The sequence below is a fragment of the Cicer arietinum genome, chromosome 1 (assembly GCF_000331145.2).
Source record: "Cicer arietinum cultivar CDC Frontier isolate Library 1 chromosome 1, Cicar.CDCFrontier_v2.0, whole genome shotgun sequence".
In the NCBI taxonomy this organism is placed as follows: Eukaryota; Viridiplantae; Streptophyta; class Magnoliopsida; order Fabales; family Fabaceae; genus Cicer; species Cicer arietinum.
Genome location: NC_021160.2, coordinates 1352610 through 1364248, shown reverse-complemented (window position 1 = coordinate 1364248; position 11639 = coordinate 1352610). Strand labels below are relative to the sequence as shown.

Genomic DNA, 11639 nt, shown 5'->3' with positions numbered 1-11639 from the left:
TCTCTTTCCCCCCGCCCCTACTTGCCCCATTATGTAAATTTTTTGAATCCACCATCATTCGTGTATATATATATATATATATAAACACAAAATACAAAGGATGAACTTTTCCTTCAAAATATGGAATAAGATCATGTACCCTAAATGTTTCATATATAGAAAATGGCAAAAGGGTTCTCAAACCCAATGGGATACCCAAATACGACATAAATAAATGAAAATATGGAAAATAGATGAACTTTTACCTATATAAATCAATATGAAAAATAATAGTTCTCGAAGAAATGAAATCAATCATTTTAGTCTTTGAACTTTATAATAACCCAACTATATAATGTTGTTGGATCTCCTAACTATGTGCATTCCATGCTAGGTGTAGGGTGTATTTTCCACATATTCCCATCAATGAAGGTGTTCTTATTCAAGATATTATTAAATACTAAATATAATTATTTTTTACAGTCGAGAGATAAAGTGTGATTTATTATATAAGAAATTAGTTCATTTTGTTAGACTCAATTTTTATTTATATATAGAAGGTGAACTTTAACGGTTAATATCACATGACAATTGAAAAAAATGACAACAAAAACATGAGTTTGTGGCTAAGCCTAGTCACTTTTTCAGAAAAAATATGCTTCCACTTGCATGATTATACTTATGCGCTTACAAACATCTATAAATTATTCTTCAATATTACTAATAACATAAAAAGTTGAAGAATTGTTTTATATAAAATTTGTATTCTAAAAAACTAAAGTTAGATTTCCATAACACGTCTAGAATTTCGTAAAAATGAGAGAAGTTTATATATCAACAAATTTAAATTAAAATTTTCGAAACACAATTAATATTTAAAAGCGTGACAGTTTTTGTATTCTTACAAGTTTAAATTGTATTTTTTTCATAACACATATGGAATATTATCACATGGTAGTGAGAAAGCTTTATATTTAAAAAAAAAAAAAAAATTGAATGGAGAGTGGAAGAGTTATTCAAAACTTTGTGTGTCGAGTAAAATTTTCTTCTTTCAGCTTTTGTTTTAATTTTGTCAACAAAATAAAAACTGTTTTTAGAGATGCCCTCGTAAGCCGTCCTAGCTGTCTAACTTGGCCTAGCTAATATTGTTGATTCGTAGGTGCTAAGTTTTAGGTTGGTTCAATTTGTCGTTCTTCATAGAATAATATGTACCATGTAAGATGATTTATTTTTTATATGAAAAGTTAAAAACGTTAGACATTGAATTTTTTATTTTTTTTTTCGGATATAGATATTGACGATTTAATTAAGGGATGTCAAATAGGGCCAAACCCAATGGATTGCCCTGGAGTAGACCGATGAGATGACTTTACAAAACAAAGAGCAAGGTTATTTTTGGCCCAATCAATCTAAACCAAAAATTTGTTAGTGGGTTGTGAGTTTGCATGTATAGATCTAGCTAACTCATTTATTTGAATATTTTTAAAGAGCTTCTTTTTCTATTACATAATTTTTTAAAATCACAAGTGTCTTAAAAGTATATTTCTAGACGACATAAAAAATTATATTTTTTATACTTTCAAATTAACTTTAGAGTGAAAAAATGTTTTTTTCTTAAATTATTTGAGCTTAATATTTTTTTAAGTGACTCTTATATTTTTATGTGATAAGCTCCAATTGTGTTTTGTACTGAACTTCTATGTTTTTTTTTTTTGTTATATGTATTTAAATATTATATTTAGAATTTATAGATATACTAAAAATATTGAACTCATGATTTTTTTTTAAATTCTTTTTTTCCTAAATAAGTACTAAGTGATTAAGAAAAAAGCAAGGGATAACTCCTCTTGTCTAGCAAACTTTGCTGCTCACTTCTAAGAATGGATGGATGTTTTAGGTTGTATGCTAGTAAGGTCCTTATATGCAGTAATGCAGCCTTGAAAATGAATGCGATGATCGACCCTTTTCAATTTTACATGTTATAACAAGGTTATTCCTTGATATTTCATGTATTGATAACTTGATTAATTGGTCAATTACTCTATTTATATATGAGTCCAAAAGAAAATAGAGAAGATAATAAGAGTAACTATTTGTGTATCCTAACTAATATTAAATTAACTTTATCTCTAATATTTCTGCAAGCTGAAATCTATTTTTATATTTTTAGTTTGAAAAAATAAAAAATAAATTCTTGAAAAATATTGGCCAAAAGAATATGAAACGACGAAAATATATTAGTTGAAAAACATGAATTTTACTAATTTATCTCTTATTTTATGGATATATAAGCTGCAATTCCCATTAGACTATAAATAATAATTTTTTTTTAATCATACATTATTTTTATGGACAAAAGCTAACAAAGACGAAATTGCAACCTCCTTGCAACCTCCTTAGAAACAACTTTGCTCTTTTTTTGTTGTTGATTTGAATGTTGAAACTTAGAAAAAAATATTTGACTATTGAAGAAAAAGAAATTACACGATCCTTCTCAAATTCTTGAAGTTTGATGTGTCTTTTCACCATCACCATTGTGTTGTAATAATATCGTTATAATAAGTCCATAAACAATTGGGTTTTTTTGATGATCGTGTGCACATACAAAACATAGAAAACATATCATAAGAAATTCAAAAGCAAAACATAGATTATAGCTTATGATAGCTGTTAACTTAATTAAATTATATAGTAAAATTAGCGGTTGAATTAATTTAAAATGAAAAATGGTATAAAGGAAATTTTTAATTTAAAATAAAATTTATCAATTAATGCTTAGGACATTTTAAAAGTAGTAATTTTAAATTTATTTTTTGTTAATTTAAAATTTGTCAATTTGATATACTTTTTATTTATTTATCTATTTTTTATTTTAAATTAAAATAAATAAATTATTTACCTTAAAATATTAATTATTTTAAAATTTTGACTTATTTATAAATAATTTAAAATTATAATAAATAAACTATTTATAATTTGATATTTTATTTATTTATTAGATAGTTTGTTTTTTTTTATTATAATAAATAAATTATTTGCTTTAAAATATTTTTATTAAGTTTTTAAAAATTTTGAATTTCATAAATGGTTTATTTAAATTATATTAAATAAAATTTAAAAGATAAAAAATGATTTTATTTACAATGTAGAATTAAAAGAAAAATATTAACTATAAACTGAAAAATAACGATTACCAAACAAGTCTTGTAAGTTTACTTTATTACATTTTAGCCACATTTATTTTTTAATATTAAAAATACATGTCCCTAAGAGATTATTTCCCTATCCCTAAGTCCTAACAAATACAATCTATTTGTTAGCTAGCTAGTAGCTACTAAGCGTTGGAGAAGGTATACTACTATATACTATATACCGTTTTCTTTTCTTCCTCTCCTCTCCGTCTATCCTTTACAAACAAAGGTAACTCTGTTTCTGTTATTTCATTCTCTCTTCTATATTAAACCATTGCTATTGTCAAACTCTTCATTCTTCTCCATACCTACCACATTCAACACCAACATTATCTCATCTTTTCACCTTTTTCAATTTTAATCCAATTTCACAAATCTTTTTTTTTTTTGTTTAAATAATTCTCTGTTGATTTATTTATTTTATGATTTCATGAGTTTGTCGTATTCTGTTTCTGAATTGCTCATATTTCTTTGTCGGATCTATGATTTGATCTGCTTATGATCTATGGTCTCGTACTCTGGTCTGTTTTTCTATTAATGTTAGTACATGATTTATTACTCTGAGCCTTTTGATTTACAATTGTGTACAAAAATTAAATAATTATCTCATCTACACCTTTGATATTGATTTTTTGGGGCTATATTTTTCTTATATGAATCTGTTATTTTGAACATTTTTCCAAGTCTATGACTCTATAGAAGTATGTCACTCTCTTCTTCCCACCATAACTTGTTTGATTTATTTATAAATTACATGAAATGAAACATCAAAGTATACTGTGGACTAATTATGTTATTATAGTGAGGTTGAAAAACTATGAGTTCCGAAAGTGTCGGTGAAGATTGCCTTGGATGGGCAGCTAGAGATGCATCTGGAGTTCTATCACCTTACAAATTCAATCGCAGGTATAGATTTTATGTCCTCTCTATTAAGTACCGACACAAACACGAGCATTGAACATGACACTCACATTGATATGTAGACACCGATAATAGTTTTAATAAATTGTAAATAATTAAATGTAGCTACATGTATTAGTATTGTATCGGTATCAAACACCAACACGTGTTAGACATTTGATACACCTTTAATATAATATGTTAGGTCTACATATCTCTCATTCCACTTTGTAGGTTGGAGTAATTGTTTTAAACAAAATGTCATTTTCTTTTTATTTTCACTAGACAACCTAACCACCATAAGTTACTAGTTATTGCAGTTCTGTTAGACCTTTGGCTGATCCTAATGAGCATGTTCCTAGGGATAAGCAGCTTAAAGTCTATGTTAAGAGAAAGGGGGGAAGTCCTATTAAAAAGGATTAAATTGTAATTAGTTTAGGATGTAGTTAATATGTCAGTTAGGAGTCTGTTTAGGTTGCTGTCTTTCTGGCCAATTCCTTGGTCCAGGAACCTAACAAGTTCTTAGTTTGATGCTACACATTCATATCAATGCATACATTTAAGAATGTATGTATGTATTGTTATGTATGACTTGCAGACCTATTTTCATTTTTTCAATTTTCTTAACATAAAATATTGACTATATGATAATGATGATTGCTAAGGGCTCTTGGAAGTGAAGATGTTTACATTAAAATTACACACTGTGGCGTTTGTTATGCTGATGTAGTTTGGACGAGGAATAAACATGGGGATTCAAAGTACCCTGTTGTGCCTGGGTAAGTGATTACCTTTTCTTGCTGTATGTATGTGTGAAAATACTATATACATAAGCTAATCTATCTGTGTTTTTCTTCTTTTTTTTCTTATCAGACATGAGATTGCTGGAGTTGTGGCAAAGGTTGGTTCCAATGTCCACAGTTTCAAGGTTGGTGACCATGTTGGAGTGGGGACCTACATCAACTCGTGCAGGGATTGTGAGTATTGTAACGATAGACTCGAAATTCATTGTGTCAAGGGATCGGTTTACACTTTTAATGGTGTTGATTTTGATGGTACAATTACAAAAGGAGGATACTCCACTTCCATTGTAGTACATGAAAGGTAAACTTAATAGATGATTTGGTTATGGTTTTGTCAACTACTGAATTTTTATGAGGCCTTCTTTTCCTAAAAGAACTAAAAATACTTTTTGATGAGAAAATGAGATATACACTAACAGTGTAAACGGATTCTACACTAATTTCTGATCAGAATTTTGTATTTTACAGTTATTTTTATAATGCAATTACAAAGTGATCTTATGTGGCAATACGACGAATTCTCATTAGATGTTAGTGTAAAACTAATTTACGCTGATTGTGCATCACCATTAAACTCTTATTGATTTCATATCAAAGGGAGGTTGTAGCCCCAGTCAATAACTTCATATTTATATATGATTTTGCATATGCAGGTATTGCTTCATGATACCTAAAAGCTATCCTTTGGCTTCAGCAGGGCCTTTGCTTTGTGCTGGTATCACAGTTTATTCTCCCATGATGCGCCATAAGATGAATCAACCTGGTAAGTCTCTAGGAGTGGTTGGTCTCGGTGGCCTCGGTCATATGGCAGTAAAATTTGGGAAGGCATTTGGTTTGCGTGTAACAGTTTTCAGCTCTAGCGAGTCCAAGAAAGAGGAAGCGCTGAGCCTGCTTGGTGCAGACAATTTTGTTGTTTCATCTAATCAAGAAGAGATGGCGGTAAGTATTACATAAAGCATCTATCCAATACCATTTTCTTCGAACCGTGTTTTGTATACTGATACCGATGACTTGTGCTTCTATTTTTTTATCAAAATTGATGGTGATTTCTACGCAGGCGTTGGCTAAATCTTTGGATTTTATAATTGACACGGCTTCGGGTGATCACCCGTTTGATCCTTACATGTCACTGTTGAAGATATCTGGTGTTCTTGTTTTAGTTGGGTTCCCAAGTGAAGTCAAATTCAGCCCTGCAAACCTTATTTTAGGTATGTTTCTTTTAAAGTATAGAAGTTTTGTTGGAATGACCGGTTTTTCGTTTATGTAATGTGTTCGTTGTAGCACTGGAACAGTAAATAACGTTAATTTTTTTGACAGGATCGAGAACTGTTGCCGGAAGTGTTACAGGTGGTACTAAAGAAATACAGGAGATGGTTGACTTCTGTGCTGCAAAAGGGATTTACCCAGATATAGAACTGATTCCAATCGGGTACTCGAATGAAGCTCTTGATAGGGTCATAAATAAGGACGTAAAATATCGGTTTGTAATAGATATTGAAAACTCCCTCAAGTAGAATAGCAGAAATATATGAAGTTAGACATGGAAAGACAACCTTGTTTGATGTATACATACTGGAAGCAAAGGAAAATAGTCAGCGTTCAATAATCATTGCCAGATATATAGATTATTCAAATTTCATATATCTTGTAATGCGAATAAAACTCTTGAGAGGGACATAAATTGGAACATTAGATGTCCGTTTGTAGTAGTCTTTTTCAGTTGAAAAAAATTTAAATGAGTTGGATTATAAAAATGAATTTGAGGAAAGAATTAAACAGGTTCACAGGAATGAGTGAGTTGGATTATAAGAAAGAATTAAACAGGTTCACAGCTCAAAGAACTATATAAATTAATATTTGAGGAATTAGTAATAAGTGTTTGTAAATGAATGCATGTGCATCAACTAATATGCCTTTTGTCTTCTATGCTTTTTTTCTCTTTTTAAATTTTTAGTATACATTGGGGATGTAAGCATCAGCCTATGGGGCAAAAGGTAGCATGATTGAAGATCAAACCACCAACATCAACATAACTCCATTTTTCCAATAAAAATTTAACGAACAAATAAGTAAAGTCTTAGTCATTGTCGATGATTTCAAATAATACTACTTCATCCATTTTTCAGTTATGATTTAATTAATATAAATAATGATGACATACACTGGTTCATTAAACTTAAAATTTAAACTTCAAATTATTCATTAAATTGATAAAATAAAAAATCATTCGATCATGATTGGGTGATTAATTCTATCAAGAAATTTGTCAACCACTTTAGAATTTACATAAATTACTTCAAAGGTGTTTATTTTCGATTAAATCATTGAGATAGGATGGTTCAATTTTTAAAAACATTAATTAAAAATATTTATTAGTAATGGTTTCATTTAGTAGACCACATAGATTTTTTGATAAGCATATTATTGATATCAAATATCTAGCATCATTAGCAGTGTCAAGTCTTTGGCACATAACATGAGTCTTGGTTTCTTATCAAGATAGAGTGGGGATTAGAACCAACCAACTTGCTCAAGATGTTAGAATTTCTTATCACAAACACACCAACTACAAGTTAGTAGTTGACAACATAATTGTTTTAGTAAAGAAATTATCAAACTAAAAAATAGTTGGTAAACGCCGGGTTGTCGCAACGACTCATCATTAATGGATTGGGGGGAAGGGGGTGCCTATATATCAAAAGTAAGTGCATTTCATATCCAAGTAGAGTCAGGTGTAAGAAAATACTAGTATAAGACAACACGTGAAGCTTTGGTTACTTCAATTTTGAAGCAGAAACATGAAGCTTCATCAATAATGTTGATAAATTATAATGATAAAATACAACTCTAAGTCTCAAAAATTCCACAACAGACCCAACAAAAAAATGTCACAAAAACCCTGCCAGTATTTCGAATACCTTAGGCATGGTGATAATGGTGCAACTTATACAATAACACTTTGCCTGAAGCATTTCCTACAGCCATAAAACCACCACCTGGACTAAAATCAATACAACGGGGATAATGAAGGCTCGTATTCGGCGCCGGCCAGTTAGAGAACACAGTATAAGATGGGACGTGTATTAATTTCAAACTGCTTTTTTTCATGCTTGAACAGATTGCTAGTATTTGAGAGTCATGGTTGAATTTCATGAAATCCACTTTAGCAGTCAGATTGTCAATGGTCTTGATAGGCTTTCTCTTCCCTCCAAGAAATTCCTCTCTATTGTAAATGTTCACAACCCCACTGTCTGAACCAGCTGCAAAATGTGTCCCTAATGGAGAAGTACAAAGGGCTGTGCTGTTAATGCAGCCTTCATCTACACCTTTGTGCATACAAGTCCTTGTTCTCAGATCCCAATGGTAAACATGACCATCACCACCAGCGCTCAACAACTTTTGTCCATCCTCAGTAAAAGCTAACGAACGAACTGTTCCGTTCATCTTCAGAGTACCGACTAATTGCTTTGATTTTGTTGAAACCAGTAAAATATAACCTTCATTACCCACAAAGGCTATCATTTGAGAATCAGGAGAGACCTCAAAAAATTCCAAACTCTTCTCTTCCCTACCCAACAGAGGACCAATTTTATCAACTCTAGCCTTAACCAAATCAAGACTATAAAAGAACTTCCTTCTTCCTGATAGAATCACCTGAGACCCATCGGGCAAGAAAGATGCTTTTCGAATGGGGCAATCTTCAAGGAAGATGCTTTGAATTTTGGTATTCCGTTTTCCATCAATTTGAAAAAATCTAAGCTTCTTGTCTAATCCAGTAGCGAGAAGGAGCTGACCATTTCGATGAAACTGAACCGAATTTATGGGACCATTAGATGGATCCTGTATATTTGCATCTACAAGTCTCGAGTATTCAATATGTCCTGGCAACAGTTTTGAGCTACTCTTCACAACCAGGTCTTCATTTGTTCTGAGAATATCATCCACATCCTCATAACCTCGGCTCACAACAGCTTTATTTTCATCATCTGTCAACTCATCATCAGAAGAATCATCAATTTTTGACCCTGAATCAAGCTGCGCCCAGTCAGTTCCTCGGTTGAGCTTTACATGTTGAGCCCTCAATCTTGACACATACTCTGAACCAGATATCACATTCTCATCCTCTTCCTTCCTCAACTTCCTTAATCTGTTGACCTTGGCTATGTTTACAGTGACTTTTTCTTCTTCCTCATCCACCCACACTGGCTTTCTTTTCAAAGCATCATCATCATCGCAACTTCCATCCGAGAAATCAGCATCTTCTTGGTAAACAGAGATGACACTATCTGCTGAACGGTCCGTGAAAAACAAATCAGAAGCCTTTGCATCAGTCTCAGCTTCGACTTCATTATTATCCCCCTTGCCAAATTCAAGAGGAGAATACAGAGACCCAAACAAAAAGTTCTCCAGCCTTTTCATTTCTTTGACTTGTTCCGTCGCCAACTGTTCTCCCTTCCCATCTCGCTTCCTCTTTTTCACTTCAAGGGTATCAACATCACCCTCTTTCCCATCTTCAACCTCTTTTTCTTGAACATCATCCTCCCTTTTCGTCTCAATTTTAGGGCGAGCATTTTGAGATATTAAACTCATATTTTACAAGCAAACCTGAAAAACAAATAAAAGTAGAATTCAGATTAAATCTACCATGACCATCTAATCCAACATGACAGTTGAAAACTGAAATATAATATGAGAATAACAAGCAACATACTCACTCACTAGCTATGAAGCACAGATATTAACATAAACATTGCACACGACACTGACAGGCCGACACCGATAATAATTTGAGAGAATGAATTAATTGAATGTAATCAAGATGTTGGTGTTGTGTCGGTGCCAGATAACGGGACACACCTTCGATAAGAGGTGTCTGTGCTACAGAGCTCACTAGGATAGAACTTCAAAATGAAAAAAAAAATATGCAATCATAAATGGATAACAGAGTGATTGGTGAAATCAAATGATGAGTAACATAAATTAATACAGTCATATAAAAAGCTTGAATTTAATTTATTTCGTTTCATACATAAATTTCAAATCATAAAAAATTTAATCATTTGCGGAGCATTCAGCTTGAACAGTGAACACTGGAAAGCATTAAAGCAACACCTGAATACGAAATTACACTATAATACATAAATTGTTGGTTTTAAATATAATTTCTACCTATATCAATGGTAACCCAACCCTAATTATTTTTGGTAATGAAAAAGCATATGAGTGAAATTCAGCAATTTGAAATTGATAAACATGAAGAAGAAACAAAGAATGAAAGTGTGGCAGAGAAATACCTTAATAATAATCGCGAAAAAAACACTTCACGAAGATGGTGGCTGAGTCGAAGGGTTTTAGGTCAGAGAGAGAAAGTGTGAAGAGCATAGAGAAGAAGGGTTTTGCAATTAGATATTGGATTTGTTCTTCTATTGGGCTTGGGCCTTCCTTCGTTTTTCTACAAATGGGCTTTCTAAGCTATAAAGTTAAAATAAAAATAAAAAACAGAAAACTACATTTTTTTTAACCTAAACAAAGTATTTCTTTAAAAAAGCAAACGAAATATTGAAAAGCTTTACGTTACAAAATCAGATTAATGTTTGACAAAATAAAAAATAGATTAATGACTGCATACAATATGAGTAAATTAGTTTATAGTGACAATTAATTACAATTTGTAAACACAACGAATACAATATTAAAAAAAAAAAAAAAAAAAAACTTAATTGTAGTTTTGATCCCTTATTTTAGTTGAATCGCGAAAATTGTTATTCCATTTTATTTCTCCTCAATTTGGGTCCCTCAAACATAATTTTGACCCAAAACTTGATGAAATTTTATTTTTTTTGCATTTATTTGAGTCACATCATGCCTCAAGATCTCATATGCAACAATTGTACCTGAAATCTATGATCATAAATGGTGTAATATGGCTTTAAAAAATGAAAATTTATCAAGTTTTGGACCAAAATTCTGTTTGAGGGACCAAAATTGGGGAGAAAAAATGAGATGACTACTTTCACAATTTAACTCAAATAGAAGGGCCAAAACTGCAATTAAGTCAAAAAAAAATTATAAATATATTTAAAGTGACTTATATATAAAGTTCAATTAAGTTTTTCACCATTCTACCATTCAATTTAACCGTTAAATTAAATAAATTCACCTAATTTCAATCAACCTTACCATACTATATTCAAATTTTGTCTATCCCTTGGCATATCACACTTACACATTATTTTTCTGCCATTTAAAGCAACATAGTATTTTGCTTTCAAGATGTTGGCGGTTTATATTTTTAAAACAATTGTAAACATGCTTTCTGTGCGAAAGATAATCGAGACTGATATTACTTTTTCTTCTCTATTCCACCCTTGTGCAAAAACCCTCCTTAAATTTAACCATTTACACATTTTGAATAAAATTGATTACAACAACATGAAAAAAAAAACACCCTATTATAACTTTGAATTTTCCAGTCGTGTGGTTAATGTCTTTTGCTCACATAAAATTCTTTAGGGTGTATTTGATATAAAAATATGCTATCTTCATTATCAAATCTATTGGTGCTTGCAAACATTCTTTTGTCACAATTTTTTCTAGAAACTATCTTCTCTAGATTTGTGGTGAATTGGAGAGAATAAAGATGAAAAGAGTTAAACTTCGATTCAATTAATCACCCAAATTTTTACGGATTATCTCTAAATCGTTATTATTTTGTAAAATAGTACAATTATATTCACATCCAAAACAAATTTACGAAAATATAAAA

General features: G+C 30.9%; 2 protein-coding genes across 3 annotated transcripts; one reads left to right on the top strand and one right to left on the bottom strand.

The window, feature by feature from the left end:
* The first annotated feature begins 3271 nt into the window (after positions 1-3271).
* LOC101499511 (probable cinnamyl alcohol dehydrogenase 1) lies at positions 3272-6516 on the top strand. Its single transcript, XM_004485565.4, has 7 exons — positions 3272-3399; positions 3973-4076; positions 4736-4849; positions 4944-5174; positions 5527-5812; positions 5931-6081; positions 6191-6516. Exons 2-7 carry the CDS (start codon positions 3988-3990, stop codon positions 6385-6387), a joined length of 1068 nt encoding a protein of 355 aa, XP_004485622.1. The 5' UTR covers positions 3272-3399; positions 3973-3987; the 3' UTR covers positions 6388-6516.
* Positions 6517-7608: 1092 nt separating this feature from the next.
* On the bottom strand, positions 7609-10313 carry LOC101499189 (U3 small nucleolar RNA-associated protein 18 homolog). Of its 2 annotated transcripts, XM_073364512.1 has the most exons (3): positions 10168-10266; positions 9589-9774; positions 7609-9478 (listed from the first exon to the last, which is right to left on the bottom strand). In XM_073364512.1, the coding sequence occupies exon 3, from the start codon at positions 9461-9463 to the stop codon at positions 7793-7795; it is 1671 nt and encodes a 556-aa protein (XP_073220613.1). In that variant the 5' UTR covers positions 9464-9478; positions 9589-9774; positions 10168-10266; the 3' UTR covers positions 7609-7792. The 2 variants fall into 2 exon arrangements, with proteins under 2 accessions (XP_073220613.1, XP_004485620.1); XM_004485563.4 differs by lacking the exon at positions 9589-9774 and having other exon boundaries at positions 10168-10313.
* Positions 10314-11639: the final 1326 nt, after the last annotated feature.

Bases quoted from the DNA above. Each gene is read 5' to 3' on its own strand.
- LOC101499511 (XM_004485565.4), top strand. From the start codon at position 3,988: ATGAGTTCCGAAAGTGTCGGTGAAGATTGCCTTGGATGGGCAGCTAGA. The intron at 4,077-4,735 runs GTATAGATTTTA...ATGATTGCTAAG, and splicing joins CCTTACAAATTCAATCGCAG to GGCTCTTGGAAGTGAAGATG. The intron at 5,813-5,930 runs GTAAGTATTACA...ATTTCTACGCAG, and splicing joins CTAATCAAGAAGAGATGGCG to GCGTTGGCTAAATCTTTGGA.
- LOC101499189 (XM_004485563.4), bottom strand. From the start codon at position 9,463: ATGAGTTTAATATCTCAAAATGCTCGCCCTAAAATTGAGACGAAAAGG.